At 43.7% G+C, this 20960-nt stretch overlaps 2 protein-coding genes across 5 annotated transcripts in view; one reads left to right on the top strand and one right to left on the bottom strand.

The window, feature by feature from the left end:
* RUNX1 (RUNX family transcription factor 1) overlaps positions 1-20960 on the top strand; it is a 260592-nt gene that overhangs the window by 73383 nt on the left and 166249 nt on the right. For 3 of the 4 annotated variants that reach the window (XR_013775127.1, XR_013775128.1, XM_079312587.1), the window contains one exon: positions 11941-12132. The exons of the other annotated variant lie outside the window; for it this stretch is intronic. Coding sequence is in view for 1 of the 3 variants with exons in the window: in XM_079312587.1 (XP_079168713.1) it covers positions 11941-12132 (192 nt within the window). In the remaining 2 variants the exon portion in view is untranslated. The remainder of the gene's footprint in view (positions 1-11940; positions 12133-20960) is intronic. 4 annotated transcript variants of the gene reach the window in all.
* The window catches only part of IFNAR2 (interferon alpha and beta receptor subunit 2), an 844054-nt gene that overhangs the window by 64257 nt on the left and 758837 nt on the right, over positions 1-20960 (bottom strand). The gene's annotated exons all lie outside the window — the stretch shown is intronic.

The following is a 20960-nucleotide window of genomic DNA, read 5'->3' on the forward strand; positions in this document are numbered from 1 at the left end:
ACCACCTCCCTACAATTAATTATTATCATTTTGAAATTAAGGGGCTCTCAGGCAAAGAGATGGGAATTAGGAATAACAGTTCTCTTCCTAGGACAATTTCAAATAGCAATGCAGCATTACACAGAACAATGCCAACCCTGCCAGAGTCAGAATCCAAGCTGGCACAGTCAGGTCAGTCAGGGTGGTGGCACAGTCCCCATTCCATGGTGCTGCATTCCTCCTGCAGGGGCAGATGTGGCTCAGCTGGAGCAGTGCTCCTGGAGAAGGTGCAGTTTCCTCTGAAGCTCCAGGGATGATGTGCAAGGCTCTGGTTTCCTCTGGAATGCAGTGGGAAGAAGGTTCCTTGGTGTCCAAATGTCAGTTTTTCTCTGGGTAGGAAAGGCTTGGCTCCTGCCCTGGCTGGAGCATCTCCCAGTGGGATGATGGAATTTTCTCAGCCATGCCCTGGGACTCAGTGGCCATGAAGAGGAGATATCTCCTGGAGGGAGGATGGGCTGTGGGAAGATAAAGATGATTGCCCAGCTGGTTTAAAGATGGCCCATGAGCAGAGAATATGTGCCAGGAGATCAGGGGCACTGCCCCACATGGGGACAGAACACACATTGCTGGGCACAGCCTGGATTGAGACCCAAGGCACCCCTTTATGTATTTATGGGATTTAACTGGTTGGCAATGCCAAATTTATCATAATAAATTAGGGTAAATTTATTTGTCAGAGCAGTGATGGTGAGGATCCTTTATGTGCTTCCCATAAGTTGGACCTCAGTAGGTTTTGAACCACCCTTGAGGGTTCATGGTGCAGACACCCCTTTTCCATGGAATATGATGATTTTCCCTGGCATTTATCAGTCTCTCTGCTGAGGCTGGAGGATTGAGACTGGTTGATGTGAGGCAGGGAATTTTTAATTTATTTGGTTCAATGAAGTGGTAAAATAGGTGGAGAAGGAAAACTGGTGACAACACTGCTTTTCTGGGAGTGAAGTAGATCCTATAGAACTGCTTCCCAAATTATTTAGTTTCTTTTTTTTATTAAATGAAACCCAGAACTGTTGGCAACACAAGCTCCTTCCTTGAGAAATCAGAGAAGCCAGAGCTGGGTTAGAAATGAAGTTAAGCCTGGCCTAGTCCTGTAGAAATTATTTCAATTCCTTTTCTTAGTCACTTCATCCCTCACAGCTCTTTTTTCACCCCTCTTGAATTAATGTGATTTTGAATTTAATAATTTTGGTGACTCTCCTTGACCTCTCTCAGCTGAAATCAGGGGCAAGTGCTCAGAACTGTGACAAAACTGTGACAAAACCAGGATCAAGTGAATGTGCAGATTATTTCTGACCATGTCTCACCAATTTCTCTTGCCAGTTGCACTCAATACAAAGGTTTTAAAAGCAGTGAACAAGATGAATAACTTTTGGGAAAATAACATTTTCCATAAGAAAACTTGAAGGAATAAGAGGTTTGAAGGAGATGCTGGGGCTGGGAAAGGATGGACCTGGGGCTGGATCCTCCAGTGGAGGTGCCTGTTGTGGGTTTTGGGGTTTAGGGAGGGGTTTTTTTGCCTTTCCCCTTCCTAGAAGGAGGTTTTCTGGCTAAGCTGGGCTGTTGGAACATCATTCCCTCCTTCCTCAGCTCCAAGGACTGGGAGAAGGGACAAGGAAATTTCCACCCCTCGTAGGGAGCTCAGGCATTTCTCTTTGCTAAAAAAGATTTTGGCAGTGCAGGACCTTTTTTAAACCTTCATTTTTTGAGGAGATTCCTTATTTATGGGTTCCCCAAAACACCAGGTGTGTAAGGGAAAGGAAGCTACACAGAATTTTCAGTGGTCAGCCCCTGTTTACTTTTTGAAATACAAACTGCAAAGATTGAGAATTCAGCTGCACTGCAGTTCCTCCCAGCTTTGGATTATCAGCTGGAGCATTCCCTCCTTGCAGGCTCACACAAAACACCTCAGGCTTTTCCTTCTTCGTGGTGAAACATGGAAAAAATTGAAAAAATTATATTAGGGACAGCGTGTAAAAATGGGAGGAGACAGAAAAAAGTTTCCCCAATCATAAATAAAATATGGAGGCATTAATTTATTTTTTTTTCATAGTGCCTGACCTTTTTTTTCTTTTATTCTTCCTTTGAGTTTGAAGCTCCACATCCACCTCTTGGGGCTGACCAGTCCAGAAAATCCAGGCTGTGTCACAACCCTCAGTACATAAAGCTGCAGGGAAAAAAAAAAAAAAAGGAAACAAACCAAAAAACAAACCAAAAACAAACCAAAAAACATGTATGGGATGGTGCTGATTTAATTCTTAAGGATTCTGTTTGTCTGATTCCTGCCTGCAGCCAGCACCAGGGGCTGTTCCTCATGACCTGCCCCAGGTATCTCCCCAATCTCACCACAAACAGTTTGGGTTGACCACACCACTTCCCTCTTGAAAGTTGATCCAGTTTGACTCACCCTGTGCTGCTCAGGCTGAGCCAAGGAAAACAAGGCAAAGAATAACCTGCTTGTATCCACTTTGGAAAGTTCTCAGAGGCCCTGCTTTCACAGTGCTCCACAGTAGCTCACTATATCTCCCTGCAGCTGCAGAGAAAAATCAGGGAAGCTAGAGGGAAAAAAAAAAAAAAAAAATGGGTTCCAGGAGTTAAAATAAAACCACGTGAAATTATGAGTTCACAGTGGAGCATTGGTGCAGAGGAGGAAGTGACAGATGAAAATAGCCAAGCTCATTTCTGTGAAAAAGAAGGGGTTTTTTTTCAACTCTTGGGTGCCAGCAGAGCACTGGATTTGGTAAAAGCAAAGCTGGAGGAGGTGTGGAGCCCCAGGGGGATCCTTCCCTTGGGCAGCAGCAAAGCTCCAAGTGGGCAGAGTGTGAGTAGTCAGCACCTGCAGGGAATAAACTGGATTTGGTGTTGCCAAATCCCCCTGGATTACATAAACAACGAGCCACAGGACTCGAATTTCATCTGCAGGTGCCACGGGGACCTCAGATATTGGGGATGAAATGTGAAATGTTCCTGTCTGAGCAGCTCCTCTGCTCTTTGTGCAAACCCTGCCCTGCCTGGAGTCACTGCACAGGTGACCAGTGTCCTCATCCTTGGATTTTGCTGCTCAGCATGAGGCCAGAAATGGGATTGAGGATTCTGAGAGGGGTCTCTGAGTCCAGCACAAACAGGACCCTTCCCCCATTCTTGTACCTCGAGGTCTGGGGCAGATTTGGGTGTCTCAAGACACCCAAAAACTCTTTGGGAGGGTCCCAAGGAGGTGATGAAGGTGGGGAACATCTGGAGGAGCCTCCAAGGAGGGGCTGAGGGCACTGGGTTTGTCCATCTGGAGCAGAGGGCAGAGCTCCTGCTGGAGCTGGATTTGGGGTGGATTTTGTGAAAGGTTCTTCCCCCAGAGGTGCTGGCACTGCCCAGGCTCCCCAGGAGCTGCCAGGGATGCCCAGGCTGGGATTTTGGGGGGGCTGGGACTGGATGATCCCTGGGGTTTATTCCAGCTCAGGATATTCCATGGCTCAGTCCCACCAAGGTCAGCACTGCTGGATGCTCATCAAGCTCCAGCAGATTGAAGATTTAAGCTGTGCTCACACTAAAATGTGATTTGGGATTTATTTATAATATTTATTTTTCACATCTCCATCCAGCTCCCAGGCAGAGCTTTGCAGGAGGGAATCTGTGTGTGAATGAGTTTGAGCTGTTTCCCTCTGGCATCTGTTCCCCTAAAAACCCATCAGGAATCTGAGGGAGGTGCTGCTCCTGCCTATCCTACCTTGTCTTAAAAATTGTCCAGCTCAGGATGTGGGAATGAATGGAAGAGGAAAAAGCAAAGTCCTCAATCTCCTTGGGTCAGCAGTGCTGGAGAGAGGAGGTTTTTAATGTCTGTATTTTATTTTTTTTTTCTTGCTTGCTGGTGCTTGGCTATTTGAGCCTCATTCTGCATCTTCTCTTTCAGGCAAATCTCCAACTCTGCTGCCCCAGAGGGGATTTTTGGGGTACTTTGGGGAGATGCAAACCAGAAAGGAACAAAAGAGGCTTTGGGCAAAGCCAAAGGGACTCAAACATTGTCAAGGTCTTGGGCTTTTAGAAATTGAGATGGGGGAAAGGGAAAAGAAAGCCAAGGCTGTAATTTTGCAAAAAACTCGTTTAATTTCCACAATCCACTTCTTCCCTCCAAACCCCAAACACTCCCTGACTTTTCCTTCACTGTCATGACCTAATTCCTGGGGTTAATTCCAGGGAATAATTCCATTTCCAGAAGAGAGAAGGCACAGATTCAGCAGAAGTTTAGGTGGATCTACACAAAATAATTGTGGTTTTAATGGAAATGCACTTGTGCTTTGCAGGAAAAATTCCTAATTCCTGCCTCAGAAATATGTCAGGATTGCTTTTTCTGGATTTGGGAGCTGAGGATTTTCTGTTTTCATCAGGAGGAGGGAGAGTCCATGGAGAGAGGGAAGCACATCCTCCACTTGTCCTTTTTCCTGGGAATTCTCCCCCTGCAGCTCTCCTGACCCACCTGGGCAGAGTAGCAGTGATGGAAAGGGCTCCCAGCCTGAAATTAGAGCAGAAAATCAAAAATTGGGCACCCCAGGAGGGAGTGGAATCTCCATCTCCAGAGATATTCCAAACCCACCTGGATGTGTTCCTGTGCCAGCTGCTCAGCCGACCCTGCCTGAGCTCCAAATGTCCCTTCCCACCCTGAAAATTTTGGGATTCTGTGAGCTGAAGTTCATTTTCTAGAATATATCAGGCAAGAGGGTCTTGAGCTGGACTCTCCCACCTGGGACAGAATTAGTTTTTTTTTTACAAATTTTCTTCTACCTCAATTATCTGTGTTTATAGTAAAAAAAAAAAACTAAAATAATTTTAAAATTAGATTAAAAAGAAGAATAAAAATATCTTGTCAAAATATTGTTTAACTGCTGTTAAAACACAAAGAGAAAAAAAATTCCAGACCTTCCAAATGAAAAGAAGCTCCTGGGGGTTTCCCCAGGTAAAACAGGGAGAAAAATTTACAGAGAAATCTGTAAATTGACCTTCTGGGTGTCACATTTGGGATCACTTGGTGGAAAATTTAAAATCTCAGCACAGGATTGTGGCATCAACATCATTTTACCTGCAGTTATTCCAAGTGAGGAGCAGATTTTTCCAGCCAGGGTGGGATTTGCAGGGGAGCTGATGGCAGAATTCACCTGGAAGGGTTTCCCAGTGTCCCAGAGCTTAATTTCCACATTTCCCAGCACTGCTCATTAGAGATATTGGGATCACTGTCTGGAAATGAGGCTTGTGCTGTCCAGCATTAAAAAAAAAAAACAAAACAAATTTATTGCTGATGGATCTCCTTGAAACTCTGCCTGCTTTATTTGTGCTCCCCACAGCAATCAGATTGGTCACTGAGGAAATAGAAAATATCCTCCAGGGTGTTTAATTTCATTTTTAGAGGGTTTTTACATTCTTTTGGAACCATGGAGAAGAGCTTGGTGAGCTCTGATCCTGCTGATGTGCAGAGAGGGGATCAAGGGAAAAAAGGGTGGGCAGAGAATTTGGTGTCTGGCACAAAGGAAAACAATGTTCAGGCATTGCTAGTAAAATAAAGATGCTTTTTTGGCAAGCATTATAGCTGAAAGCATTTCTATTTTAAAGATTTTTTTTTTCTAACAATATAGAAGGATTATATTTTAATTGAAGCACCAAATTGTGTTGGGGGGGAATTTAAATCTCATTTCATTCCACCCCTGCCCTGCAGTGACACCTTGCACTATCCCAGGTGGCTCCAAGTCCTGTCCTTGAGCAATCTATGGATGAGGAAATAATTTTTTACAAGAATATTTTAATTTTTTTTTGCACTAAATGTGGTGTGTTCACTTCCTAGAATGATATGAGTGAGTCCATTTCCTCTGATCATTATACAAAATAATCACAATCATTTTAGCCCCGAGGCACAGAGCAATGTTCAGCACTTTACTAACTGGAGACACAGTGGAATTTTGGTGATTTTTTTTTTTTTACCCTACCAAAGCTGGAACCAACCCAAAATCCTGAATAAAACCAGCCCTGAAAAGAGGAGATGCTTGGATCAAGGTCGAAAGTTCCTCCAGAACAGAAAAGTTTCTTTAAACTCACTCCTAACTTTGGTACAGCCTGGCCAGACTCTGCATTTTCCTGGGAATAATCCACTTTTTGGGTGTGAAATTTCCTTTTCCAAACAGGAAAAGCAAAAGGGGCAAAGGAGAGAAGGGGAAGAATTCAGGGACAAAGGCTCAGCTTAATTAAACTGGTTTGGTTTAATCCCAGGAGCAACTAAATCACCTTCCATGGTGGAATATTAAAAATTATTTTATATATATATTAATTTTTAATATTAAATTAATTTTAAAATATATTAAATATAATATCTAATAATATTTAATAATTTTATATATATAATACTTAATAATATTTAAGTTTAATAATTGAAATTTGAAAAGAAAGAATAAAAAAGGAGATGATAAAAGGAGAAGAAGAAAAGCTTTTCCTGATCCCCAGCCCAAACTTTTCCAGATTCCTGTGCTCTGATTTGGGAGTGGATGGCAGCAAGAAGAGTGGAGTAATTAAAAGGAAAAAACTTCATTAAAAGGGAAAAAAAAACCCCATAAAATCATAGAATGGTTTTTCTTGGAAAGGACATTAAATTCCAGCCCCAGCCATGGACAGGAATATCCAAAATCATTAAATTGGTCCTGGTTTTACACAAGAATTGCAGCTGGAGGAAGGAGAGGAGCAATGTCTTTCCCTTGGTCTTTGCTTTACCCAAATTTGCCTCTCTGAGCCTGAAATGAATTTAAGGATTCCTTTCAAAAAAAGGCCAAAACAATCGGCAATATTTTAAATTGTACAGATACATTTCTAAAATTAGATAATTATCCATTTTTGACACGCCATGTCATCACCCCAGGGTGACAAGCCTTGATTCCATGAGGAATTAAATCATGAACATCAAATAAAATTAAAAAAAAAAATTAAATAAATCCAAAATTGTACAGGAATATAAAGGAAATATTTTTCCTATAAAACTGCATTTCCCTGCCATTAACAGGGGAAGCACTTTCATGCTGCTGTAAAACTCTGGGAAGAGGCAATGTTTGCCCTGCCCTCCCTGTCTAATATTCCATGGCCAAAAAATCCTCTCCTGACCTCACTCAGGCAGCATTTGGAGAGGAGAATCTTAATAAAAAAATAAAAATTAAAAAAAAAAAAAAAGGCAAAAAGCCCCTAAACTCTGTAGTTTGGCCAAGCTGGTTGCATGTTCTGTTTTAGTGCAGCTTCTCTGCAATTTGAGGGGGGGAGATTTTCACTTTTCTTTTGTCTTTTAGTTGATCCTTATAAAAAAAACAAAAACAAAAAACAACAACAAAAAACAAAGAAAAACCCATAAAAACAAAAAAATAAACAAAAAAACCCATAAAAAACCCAAAAACCAAAACAAAACAAAACAAAAAAAAAAAAAAAAAGAAAAATAAAAAATAACCTCTGAGGACATGGTGGTTCCACCTTAGTGAGCTCTGAGCTCTGAGCTGGAAGAATTTTGAGTGATTTTCATCAAGATTTGTGGCTCAGCAGTGCCAAAGCAGCTCCCAAACACTTTTCCTGCTGCTCTTTTCCCCATCCTGACCAAGGCAGGTGTGGGTTTGTGTCACCTCCTGGGGCTGGGAACAGGGGGATTGTCACAGGTTGTCACCTCATTCCTCTGTCACCTCATTTTCCAGCTGGAAAATGAAGGGGTTAATAAAAGGGTTAATAACAATGCTGCCTCTCCCAGGGGTGAGCTGAGGATACTTTGCCTGCTCCAGCAAGGTGTTTAGAGGGGAAACTTCAAAGCAAAGCTAATAAACACCAAAATCCAAGTGGCTCTCACAAAGGGCTGCCTGTGCTTTGAGAGTGCCTTGGGAGGAAATATTTAGATTTGTTACCTTTTCTTCACTTCTCTCCTGCAGTGCCAAACAGGTTCTGTGCAGTCAGAGGAGGAGAAATAATAAATAGATTTTTCTGGTTGGGGATAGAGAGGGAAAAAATTAAAAAAAATTTAAAAAAATTTAAAAAGCGCTTTTGGAGTTGCATCTTGAGGTGGTAAATAAGCTGGACTTGATTCTGAGTTTAATTAAAATGCAGGCAGAAAAGCAGCAGAGTTCTGAGGAAGAACCTGTTGGTGCTGCTCTTTGTCCCTTGTGAATTGGCACAAATGGAATTTCCACCAATTCAAGGGATGATGAGGCAGATTTGGGCTGTGCCCCTGCACTCCTGGCAATCCCAGGTTATGGGATTGAAGGCTGAAACATCCCCAAAATTCAGCTGGATGCTCTGGGGCAGCTCAGGAAGGGGTGGAGGGGTCCAAGTTTCACTTGGTGGATTCAGGGTATGAAGGTGTCTTGGAAATCAGGAGGGATTTTGGACATCAGGAGGGATTTTGTGACAGGCAGGGCTGTTAAAGGTTTGCAGTGCCCATCCCTGGGGTGGCACTCAGAGCTCTGGCTGGGGACAAGGTGGGATTCCAGGGGTTGGGAGGGCTTTTCCAGCCTCAGGAATTCTGTGAGGCAGCAGCAATCCTGGCAGGGGAACTCACAGGGGTCACACTTGCCCTCCCTGCCCTCCTCAAAAACCAGGAGGATTTGAAATCAGCAATAAATGCCAGCTGGGGCTGGAGTGGAAGGATGTGGCTCTTGGCTGTGCCAGCCCTGGGAGCTTAAAATAATCCCCATGGATGAGGTATTTTACACATCTTGTGTCATTCCACATCCAGGGTCAGGAGCCCAAGGCTGGAGGAACTTCCAGTTTTCCTCTGCTGACAAATTTGCTCCTGACCAACCAGAATGTCAGATAAAAGTCCTTTTCATCTGTCTTTGCTTCTCCCCTCCTTTTTTATTTTTTTTTTTTCTCAAGCCCTAATGGGTCTCTTTAATGATGAAACCACTGCTATATAATATGTCTTTTTATATTTTAATTCCTCCCCCTCCCCTTGGGATAATTTACAGCACAGTGTGGAATCTGAGACAGTTCAAGCTGTGCCAAAGGGCCTGGCAAGGGGAAGAAATGCCGAGCCACTGAGATTTGGAACCATAAGACGAGTTATAAAATTTAATTTTAGAAATGCAGCTACTGGGAAACTGCTTTTAAATGCACATTTTCCTTTTAGTGCATAAAATGAGCCTGTGTCTTGATTGAGCTGTCAGGGTGGCTTGAAAGAGTTCTCTGTAGAGGAAGGGGCCTACAGGGCTCTGCAGAGAACTTTTTGCTGTTTATTCAGTGATATTCAACATGCAGAGTGGGATTTTTAGGAATGTTTATGGATTAAATGTAAAGGGGGAATGTGGATAAAAAAAAAAAAAAATTAAATAATGCCTATTTTTTATATAATCACAGAATTGTTTGGGTTGGAAAAGACCTTAAAGAACATCTTATTCCAGCCCTGTCATGGCAGGGACACTTCCACTGTCCCATTGCTCCAGCCCCAGTGTCCAACCTGGAACTGAACATTCCAGGGATCCAGGGGCAGCCACAGCTGCTCTGGGAAAACTCACAATTCCTGCCCAATTCCCATCCAACCCTGCCTTCATTTACCTTAAGGCCATTCCCAATTTTCCTGGCACAAGTTCCCCTGTTTCTTCAAGGGAACAAGTGAAAAACAAAAAAAAAAAATATTTTTGAGCTCTGGGCTGGAGATTTGAGCTGCATTCCTGGCAGGACAACAGTGTCTGATGGAAAGGAGGATGAAGGATAAGGCACAAAGATCCATGAGGCAGCTGATGTCCTGAGACAAATCCAGTCTGCAGAAATCATTGGAATCATAGAATGGGATCATGGAATATCCTGAGCTGGAATAAACCCACAGGGATTGCTCAGAATGGAGAGGAGAAACTTTGGGGTGAGCTCAGTGTGGTCTGAAGGAGCTGCAGGAAACATGGAGAGAGACAATTCCCAAGGGATGGAGGGACAGACACAGGGAATGGAGGGACAGACACAGGGAATGGAGGGACAGGACACAGGGAATGGCTTCAGAGTAGGATTTGATGGGATTTTGGGCAGGAATTGTTCCCTGGGAGGGGCTGGGATGGAATTGCCAGAGCAGCTGTGGCTGCCCCTGGATCCCTGGAATGTTCAGTTCCAGGTTGGACACTGGGGCTGGAGCAATGGGACAGTGGGAAGTAGAAATGTGTCACCTTGGTCCCTCCAGCTGAATTTGGATGTGTCCTGATGCTGTCCTGGCTCCATGGGGACTGTGCACCAAGGGCTGCTCTGGGAAATGCTGGACCCTGTAATTCCCCTATGGCCATGCCCAAATCCCCTGTGCCCTGGCTGATGCTCCAAATTCAGCATTTCCTGTCTCAGAGCTCAGTGTCTGAAGCTCTCCGTGCCACCAAGAGAAACCTCAAGATCCCAGTTTCAATTCTGTTTATTTCCCTTTCCTGCCCATAAAACCACTGCAACAGAATCCAAACCCAGGGTTTGATTTGGTTTGTTATTTTATAGCCCCTTTATAGCCTATTTTTTGGTGCCTGGTGATAATTTGGGATTCAATTTTTGAGGCGTTATCCCAGTGCAGATCTAGCACAGGGGTTGTTTCCTCCTTTTAGAAACCATGGGGAAGGTAGGAAAGGTAGAAAAGGCAGAAAAGGTAGAAAAGGTAGAAAAGGTAAAAAGGTAGAAAAGGTAGAAAAACCTTGAAATTTCCAGTGTCTCTGTTTCTTCAGCCCCATCTCAGGCTGCCCCCACGCAAAGCATGAGAGCTGATTCCAGCTCCATTACAACCATCACCAGATCAGGGGCAGCAACAACAAAGAAAAAAACCTGAAAATAACCCAAACCCAGTTTCAGTTGTGTTAATTTCCCATTCCTGTCCATAAAACCACTGCAAAAGAATCCAAACCCAGAGTTTGATTTGATCTGTTATTTTACAGCCCCTTGCACTTGTCTCATTCTGGTGTCTGGTGATAATCTGGGATTGAATTTTTGAGGAGTTATCCCAGTGCAGGTTTAGCACAGGGGTCGTTTCCTCCTTTTAAAAACCATGGGAAAGATAGAAAAGGTAGAAAAGGTAAAATGACTGCAAAAGAATCCAAACCCAGAAATTGATTTGGTCTGTTATTTTACAGCCCTGTAGCACTTGCCTGTGCTGCCTGGTGATAATTTGGGATTGAATTTTTGAGGAGTTATCCCAGTGCAGGATTTGAATAGAGGTAGTTTCCTCCTTTTAGAAACCATGTAAATGTAGAAAAGGTAGAAAGGTAGAAAAGGTAGAAAAGCCCTGAAATTTCCAGTGGTTCTGTTTCTTCAGCCCCATCCCAGGCTGCTCCCATGCCAAACATGAGAGGTGACTTCAGCTTTTTTTTTTGTAGTGCCTGGTGATAATTTGGGATTGAATTTTCGAGGAGTTATCCCAGTGAAGATCTAGCACAGGGGTCATTTCCTCCTTTTAGAAACCATGGGGAAGTTAGAAAGGTAGAAAAGGTAGAAAGGTAGAAAAGGTAGAAAAGGTAAAATGACTGCAAAAGAATCCAAACCCAGGAATTGATTTGGTCTGTTATTTTACAGCCCTGTAGCACTTGCCTGTGCTGCCTGGTGATAATTTGGGATTGAATTTTTGAGGAGTTATCCCAGTGCAGATCTAGCACTGGGGACATTTTCTCCTTTTAGAAACCATGGGGAAGGTAGAAAAGGTAGAAAGGTAGAAAAGTAGGAAAGGTAGAAAGGTAGAAAAGGTAGAAAAACCCTGAAATTTCCAGTGTCTCTGTTTCTTCAGCCCCATCTCAGGCTGCCCCCACGCAAAACACGAGAGCTGACTCCAGCTCCATTACAACCATCACCAGATCAGGGGCAGCAACAACAAAGAAAAAAACCCTAAAAATAACCCAAACCCCAGCGACCTCATGTACCAAGTGAGCTTTTCTGACCTTTCTCCCCCCCACCCTCCCACACCAGGACACCGTCAGAAACTAGATGAGCAGGCAAAGCCCGGCAGCTTGTCCTTCTCCGAGCGCCTGAGCGAGCTGGAGCAGCTGCGACGCACGGCCATGAGGGTCAGCCCACACCACCCAGCCCCCACACCCAACCCAAGAGCCTCCTTGAACCACAGCACAGCTTTTAACCCTCAGCCTCAGAGTCAGATTCAGGGTAAGTACCCGAAATCCTCCCCGCTGCTCGCCCGTCTCCATCCCTGCAGCCTGTGGGGGGGTTGCAGTCCCGTCTCTTCTCAGCTTTATTCAGAGATCTTTGATTGTGAGAGCTTTTAAAGAGTGAAAAATGGGGATTGCCAGTGGATGTTTGGATTTTGGGAAGGCTGAATGTTTGAATTTGGGAATTTGGGAAGCCTGGAAAATTTTAAGCAGCCCATTCTATTCTCCCTTTGCCTCCATCCCTGCAGCCTATGGGGGGGTTGCAGTCCCGTCTCTTCTCAGCTTTACTCAGAGATCTTTGATTGTGAGAGACTTTAAAGAGTGAAAAATGAGGATTTCCAGTGGATATTTGGATTTTTAAAAGCCTGGATGTTTGAATCTGGGAATTTGGTGAGCCTGGAAAGTTTTAAAGGGTCCATTCTAATCCTCGCCCTGTTTCAACACTTCCACAGACCTCGTTGTGCTCCCATCTTTGCTAAGCTTTCCTCAGAGATCTTTGATTGTGAGAGCTTTTAAAGAGTGAAAAATGGGGGTTTTCAGGGGATAATTGGATTTTGAGAAGGCTGGATGTTTGAATTTGGGGAGCTTAGATGGTTTTAAAAGGTCCTTTTCAATTCTCCCTCCACTCACCACCTCCATCCCTGTGGCCTACAGGAGCTCATGGGCCTGCTGGGCTTCCATTTCTTCTCAGCTTTCCTTGGAGATCTTTGACTTGTGAGATCCTTTATGGAGTGAAAAGTGGAGGATCCCAATGGATTTTTGGAATTTGGGAAGCCTGGAATGTTTTAAGGGACCCTTTCCAATTCTCCCTTCACTCCCCACCCCCATCCCTGCAGCCTATGGAGCATTGCAGCCCCATTTTTGCTCAGCTTTCCTCAGAGATCTTTGATTGTGAGAGCTTTTAAAGAGTACAAAGTGGGGCTTTCCAATGGATGTTTGGAATTTGAGAAGCCTGGATGTTTGAATTTGGGATTTTGGGGAGCCTAGAAGGTTTTAAAAGGTCCATTCTATTCTCCCTCCACTCGCCACCTCCATCCCTGCAGCCTATGGGGGGTTGCAGTCCTGTCTTTGCTCAGCTTTACTCAGAGATCTTTCACTTGTGAGAGCTTTTAAAGAGTGAAAAGTGGGGCTTTCCAATGGATGTTTGGATTTTGGGAAGGCTGGATGTTCGAATTTGGGATTTTGGGGAGCTTAGAAAGGTTTTAAGCAGCCCATTCTATTCTCCCTTCGCTTCCATCCCTGTGGCCTGTGGGGGGTTGCAGTCCTGTGTTTGCTCAGATTTCCTTGGAGATATTTGATTGTGAGAGCCTTTAAAGAGTGAAAAGTGGGATTTCCAGTGGATGTTTGGAATTTGGGAAGCCTGGATGTTTGAATCTGAGAATTTGGGAAGCCTGGAAAGTTTTAAGCAGCCCATTCTATTCTCCCTCCACTCGCCACCTCCATTCCTGTGGCCTACAGTTCATGGTCCTGCTGTGTTTCCATCTCTTCTCAGTTTTCCTTGGAGATCTTTGACATGTGAGAGCCTTTATGGAGTGAAAAGTGGAGGTTCCCAATGGATGTTTGGAGTTTGGGAAGCCTGGCATGTTTTAAGGGACCCTTTCCAATTCTCCCTTCACTCCCCACCTCCATCCCTGCAGCCTATGGGGGGTTGCATCCCCATCTTTGCTCAGCTTTATTAAAATATCTTTGATTGTGAGAGCTTTTAAAGAGTGAAAAGTGGGGATTTCCAGTGGATGTTTGGAATTTGGGAAGGCTGGATGTTTGAATTTGGGGAGCTTAGAAGATTTTAAAAGGTTCATTTTAATTCTTCGCTCACACACCTCCATCCCTGCAGCCCACAGGGGATTGCAGCCCTGTTGGGCTTCCATTTCTTCTTGGTTTTCCTTGGAGGTCTTTGACATGTGAAATATTTTAAGGAGTGAAAAATGGGGTTTCCAAGTGGATGTTTGCATTTTTGGAAACCTGGCAGGTTTTAAGGGATCCATTTAATCCTCTGCTCACCCACTGGTGACTGGTGGCTGGTGATTTTCCAGGGTTGTTTTTTTTTTTTAGCAAAAGAGTCACTCAGGAGTCTGATTCACATCAATTGGAAACTCATCTGGCATCCTCTAGAGCTGCTAAAATTCCTGCTGAAATTTAGGCAGTGGGTCAGGTCACTGAGCTGTTCCTGTCAAAATGCAGATTCATGGGGAGATGGACCCAAAAAATGGGACAGGGTGGGTTTTAGGAGGTGCTGTTTCTAAGATGGGCTCAGTCAAGGTTCTCTGCTGGGGTTTTGGAGAGGAATAGTTTCAGGGATTTGGGATAAATTCTTATTTTGGGATTTATTTCTGAGAGCAGGATGCTCTTTCCTGCAGTCAGGAAAGGTTAGCACTCATCTCAGGCAGCACTTGGAACTTTTCCTTTATTCCCAGGGCTTGTCAGGTCTGTGGATTAGTGGAATTATTGCAAATCTGCTGGGTTTGGGGTATTTCTGGGAATCATAGAATCAGGGAGTGGTTTGGGTTGGAAAGAACCTTAAAGATAATTTAGTTTCAACCCCAACACCTTCCACTATCCCAGGTTGCTCCAAGCCCAATCCAAGCTGGCTTTGGACACTTCCAGGGATGAGGCAGCCACAAAATTCTGTGGGTAACCTGTGCCTTCCCTCCCCAAAATCCCCATCTATCCATACTAAACCCTCCTGATTTTACTACTAAAAACCAACAGATTACCACAAACTGTAAAAAACCAAAAAAAAACTGGAAGCACCACCCACCTCCATCCCTTGGAGCAATTCCAGGTCAGCTCAGGTGAAGAATCCAACCCCTCACATTCCCCTCACTGATTTGCAGAGCAAACCATGCTGGGTTTCTCCTGCTCACTGCTCTGCTCCTATTTTTAAAAAAATAAAACCAAACCAAAACAAATGTTATTGTGGCAGCTCAGCAGCTGTGGGTGGAGGTATCAGTGGCAGCCTCACATTCTTCATTTCTTGGGAACACTTTCTGCCTGGCAGAGGATCAGGTTTAACACCAGGATCCCTCTTTGCTGCTTCCCTGTGGAATTCCTGCTGGATTTTTCGTGCTGGCCCCTGGATCCAGTTGCTCCCTCCAGGAATAGTTGTAGGAGGTGTTGGGCTTTGCTGTTTCCAGGGATCATCTTTCCAACAAGGAAAAAGCTCCATCATTTCTTCCTCAGTGATCAAAGTGTGACTGGGTTAGGGTTGATCTCCTGTGCGAGTTGGAATATTTAATTTCTTTCATTATAATTTTTGTTTCTTCATTATAATTTTTGTTTCTTCCAAACCTGGGACAGTGGGAGGTGTCCCTGCCATGGCAGGGCTGGAAAAAAAATGATGTTTAAGATCCTTTCCCACCCAAACCAGGATGGGATTCTGTGATTCCATGAAAACCAAAACAATCCCATTTCACACCTTTCCACTCATTTTGCATCCTGGAGCATTTCTGGTCAAACTTTCTCACTAAAGACAGCACAAATTGCTTTTTATAAGACCAAACCCCCATCCCTTGCTAAATTCCAAGCAATATCCTAAAATTTTGCTTTAATTCCCACCAGCAAGAACCGCAAGTTATTCCTCCACTCATCCAAACCCACTTATCTGTTTTAAAAAAAGAAAAAAAAATACAAAACTAAAATAGACATCTCAGAGCAATTCTTGGATTGCAAGGGGCAGGTTGCCATGCCACTAAACCACTGTTTATTTGTTGAGGTTTTCAGCTAGAAAAAGATTGAGGGTAATTTTAACTTCCTATTTTAGCAAGTTTTAAACTGGAGGAAAAAAAAAAAAAAAAAAACCTTTTGTGTCACGGATACAAATCCATGTTAAGGGTTGAATTCCAAGCCCATAAATTGGTTTAATCAAGTTTTCTGCTTCTTTGGTATCACAAGGAAGGAGCCACATCCACCTGTTCCCTTGGAAGTTTTAACCATGGCCAATTCCCAGACCAAAGGGGAGCAGGAGGGAGGAAAAGCTTCCACCACATGGTTTAAGTTGAGAGATTATTCTGTGCCAGAACTGGGTGTAAAATGTCAAAGGATTTGACCTCCGTGCACAGAAAAAGGAGATTCTGACCTCAGCTCACCCCTTTTTTGGAAAAAAAAAAAAAAAACAGCCAAAAAAAAAAAATACAAAAAAAACCAAAAACCAGACAGAGCCATGTGAGCTGAGGGGTTTAGAGCCTTGAGAAGCATTTAAATTTATATTTATCATAAATATAAATATATCAGTCTATGTATTAAGGTTGAGTTTCTCCCAACATCAGCCACTAAATCCACAATTCCTCATTTTACAGTGGTTAAAGTTAACCAGAGTGGGTAATTCCAAAAAATATGAGCATAAGGTTCCTTTACAGCAGAAATTTTTTTGTGGGGCCAACAGAAATATTTGAAATTTTAGGCCCAGAAGATTCTTGTGGAGGCATTGATAAATTGCATAAATAAATAAATAAAAAATATGCAATTAAATAACTTTTTTTTTTTTAATTAGCCAAAAAAGTGCTCACAGAATCATAAAACCAGAAATGGTTTTGATTGGAAAAAAACCTTAAAACCAACCAGGAACACCTGCACTGGTCCAGGCTGCTCCAAGCTCCATCCAACCTGAATATCCTCCACTATTTCCCAACTCTTTGGATGTTTTCACCTGGGGATTTATTAATTACTTATTGAAACATAAATTAAATCAAACTATTTCCTTTAAGGAAAACAAATAATCACTTTAAGCTACACCTCTGGTTCTTTTTTTTTTTTTTTTTTTCAGGTTTTGATAACCTTAAAATCCCTGAGTTTGCTTTTGGTTTTTTTTCTTTTTTTTTTTTTTCTTTTTTTTTTTTTTTTTAAAGCAAATTTTGTAACCTTAGATGTTCAGTTTCCCACTTTTATGGCCAAATCTAAAATCCCTGGAAATAAGAGGCTGGGATAAAATTGCTGACAGCTCTTGAAGGGAAGAATTAGCCCTAAAAGTAAAGCAAGAGAGATCATTTTAAACTCAGCTCTTTGAATTAACACCAAACAGCAGGACTGGGGGATTATTTTCATATGAGCCTGGCTTTTGTCTCCCTCCAGGTGCAGCACACTTTGTTTAAGAGACATTTCAAGGTCTTTGCTATCAGGATCTTGGACAAAAAAAAAATAAAAAAAAATAAAAACACAGCCTGGGTTTATCAGGGTTCCCAGGAACTGGTGAAAAGCAGGAGAGTCAAGGGCAGCACTGAAAACAGGGAATTACAAAAGCTTTGTTCTTTCTCAAGCCCCAAATTTTGAATATTTCTGGTTTTAATTTCACTTTATGGGCTGTGCATTAATAGAATTAGAAGAACTTGCAGCATTTCTGGAGGGATTTGGTGGGGTTGTTGCTCTGCCCCCATGTTTTGCTGCTGGAAAATGCAGTTTCCAGGAGATTTGGGGTGTTGGGATTGATGTGGTGGCAGCTCCCAAACTGCTCCAGAGTCCCAGGATCAGGCAATTCCCAGCTCTTCCCATTGTACCATAACTTAAAAACTGATTTATTCCCATTTCATTTGGACTCTCTGGTGTCTCCCTGTGTTTTCCCAGCAGATCATCCCCTTCCCACTGGATTTAAAACTTTTCCATCCCAATAAAAAAACATTCCCTGGAAATTGGAGCCAGTGCTGCCTGAGCTTGGCACTTTTCCTCCCAGCTCTTCCTGCCCTGCATGGGGCTGGATCCAGCACTCCTGGATCCCTCTGCACCCCCAGAGGCTTCCCCCACCACAATTTGGGTCATGTCCATCCTGATCAGGGAATATCCCCTTTAATGGATCCTCCTCCATCTCCTGGAGTGGGAATTTCCAGCAGGATCCTGCTCTGGATGAGGAAAAAAACTTCCAAAAACTCCTGAGTGGGGAAAAGGAGCTGAAGCCACCCCATGGTGTGGATTTGGAGCTCCAGTGCCACAGGAAACCTGTGGAAGTGGGGATGATTTCCCAAAATAGTTTTTTATTTACAGATCTGTGGAGCTGGCAGAAAACAAAAGAAAAACAAACAAAAAAAAAACCAAAGGGAATTTCTTGGAGAGAAATATCTTTTTCCTGAGAGTGCACGATGGTATTTGCAGTTATTGCTCAGCAGATAATATTGATATGGAATTCCATCAGTAACTTCCTTTTCAAGTTTTCCAAGTTTTCCTTTTCAAGGAGCACTTTTGAGGTGCCATCAGCTGCAGATGGATCATTTGGGATGTCACAAACCAGTTTGCATCCAGACTGGTGAGCACATGAGCTGGGTTAGCACACACAGAACAATTCCTCTGGAATTCTGGCCTATAGAAATTCACTCTGAGAAAAACTCTCTGCTTTTTCACACCTCCTTAATACAAATATAGATATAAAGCTGCTGTTTTATAGGATTGTAGGATGGTTTGGGTTGGGAAGGATTTTAAAGATGATCTCTGGGGCTGCCCCTGGAGCCCTGGAAGTGTCCAAGGCCAGGCTGGACAGGGCTTGGAGCAGCCTGGGATGGTGGAAGTGTCCCTGTCCTGGATCTGGAAACCATTCCATGCTCCTCTAAAATGTGCATAATAAACTAAATAACTGCAGTTATTATAGAATTATTATATATCAATATATTGTCCTTTTTTTCTTTTTTGGCTCTATCCCTCCACATCATTTCATCCCCTGTGGAATGGATCTCTTTACATCTTCCATTGGGTTTGGGAATTCTGTAATTCCATTTGGATCCTCCCCACAGGGGATAAAATTCAGTCCCAGATCATCTCTGCTGAGTCTCTGCTTTATCAGGTGGTGACACCCAGCAGCAGCTCAGGAAAGTGGCATCAGGAATCTCCTTTACCCCTGACAGATTTCCTTGGGACAGCACAGGTGGGAAACACAGAAAAATCAAGGTTTAAAGGAGGGGTTGGCAGAGCCAGATTAATTCAGTTTTGCAGAAGAAAGGAGGAGAGGAAGGATAATTCCAGTCATGAAGCAGGGAGGGGGCAGAACCATTTGGAGCTGGCTCAGAACAAGCTGTCGTGCTCTGAACTGTCAATGAATTTCTGCTGGAGATGAGGAGATGGTTCCTGAGGATCAGAGCAGCCCTGGGTGTCTGCCAGGGGCTCTCAGACACACAGAGATGGGATTTCAGATGGGTTTTGCTCTGTGAGTGAGGTGTGGCTGGGCTGCAGGGCCCAGGAGATGCTCTCAGACCCATATTTGCTTCCATTCAATCAATTCCCTGCATCCCTGGCTTCATCCAGGGAGTTTTAATTCTCCAGGAGAGGCAGGAGAACGTTTGGAATCTTCTCTCTGTTCTGGAGCCAGGCTGGGAGAGGTGGAAATGTTCACCTGGAAAAGGATCCAGGGAGAGCTCAGAGCCCCTGGAGGGATCCAGGAGAGCTGGAGAGGGACTGGGGACAAGGCAGGGAGGGACAGGACACAGGGAATGGCTCCTAAGAAGGGTTTGATGGGATACTGGGAATCAGGAATTGTTCCCTGGGAGGGGCTGGGATGGAATTGCCAGAGCAGCTGTGGCTGCCCCTGGATCCCTGGAATGTTCAGTTCCAGGCTGGACACTGGGGCTGGAGCAATGGGACAGTGGGAGGGGTCCCTGCCATGGTTTTTGTTGGAATGGGATGAGCTTTCAGGTCCTTTCCAAACCATCCCATAACTCCAGGATCCCACGAGTCTCAACCCTTCCTTCTGTTTTAGCTCAATCTCAAGATAAAAACCTTTCCCTGCAAACTCCAACTCCTCAGCAATTCCCTGGATAAATCCCACTTGTGCTGGAGCCTCCATTGCCTCTCCAGATCTGTTTGGATCCTGCAGGATTCCTCCCCTTCAGCCACAGATTTGTCCCTCCTTCCTCCTCTCCCACACAGGGCAGAGCCAGCTGAGGATCCAATTTCCCAACACCTGCCCAGCTGCATTCCCAGCTCCAGGGCCTCAGCTTTGCTCAAGAAGAAATAACAAACCAAACCAAACCAAAAAAGAAAAAAAAAAAATTTTTTTTTTTGTTTGAAATTTGTTTGGCTTTTCCATCTGCTAATGGAAAGAGTTATGTCATGGTGGTTAATCCACAAGATTTCCAAGTGTCGATTTATTTGAGATACCAATCTTCATATTCCAAATGCCTGGCACTTCCTGGGCTTGGAAAAGCTGCAGATAAAACAGCAAATATGTTCTCAGTCCCCAAACAACACCTCCACTTCCACCATTCTTTCTCCTGGTTTTTTCCCACCACAAGGAGCATCCTCAAGGATAACTCTCACTAACAAAAAGGAAATTTTGGGTTTCAAGCAGAGAATTTGAGAGATCTGTATTTTGTTCTACATTTTGACACTAATCCTGTGATTTTTTAGGTAAATAATTGAGAGTTTGATTTTTTTACAGAGTAATTAGGAAAACTCAGGAAGCAGAAAAGTGATTCAGGAGGATTTTTGAAGGTCTCCAAGCACCTAAACCACAGAGAAACCCCTCCCAGCTATGGAGCTGCCTTTGGAAAACCCTCTCTCCCTGAATTTTTTTAGGCAGCTGTAAAATTGGGCAGCTCATGCCCAGGCACAGTTGTATTTTCATTAACCACTGTATTTTCTTTTGCCACTGGAGAGCTGATGGATCCTGAGAGCAGAGCTGGCAGGCAGGGACAAGAATCCCCAGCTCAGTTTTGGACTTGCACAGTGATTCCTTCTGGTTTGTTGGTTTGGTTGGATCCCTTTCCACTGCCCTGAGCCTTTCTCTGTTGTGTCCTAGGGAAAGTGGAGCTGATCTCTGACCCAGGGCAGGAATTTTGTGCCATTCCTTGCTCCTTTCCCTCTCCATAGAACCTGCTGCCTCATTTTTGGGGCAGCATCTTTCAGCTCTGCCTC

This window comes from Erithacus rubecula (genome assembly GCF_903797595.1).
Source record: "Erithacus rubecula genome assembly, chromosome: 1".
Taxonomy (NCBI): domain Eukaryota; kingdom Metazoa; phylum Chordata; class Aves; order Passeriformes; family Muscicapidae; genus Erithacus; species Erithacus rubecula.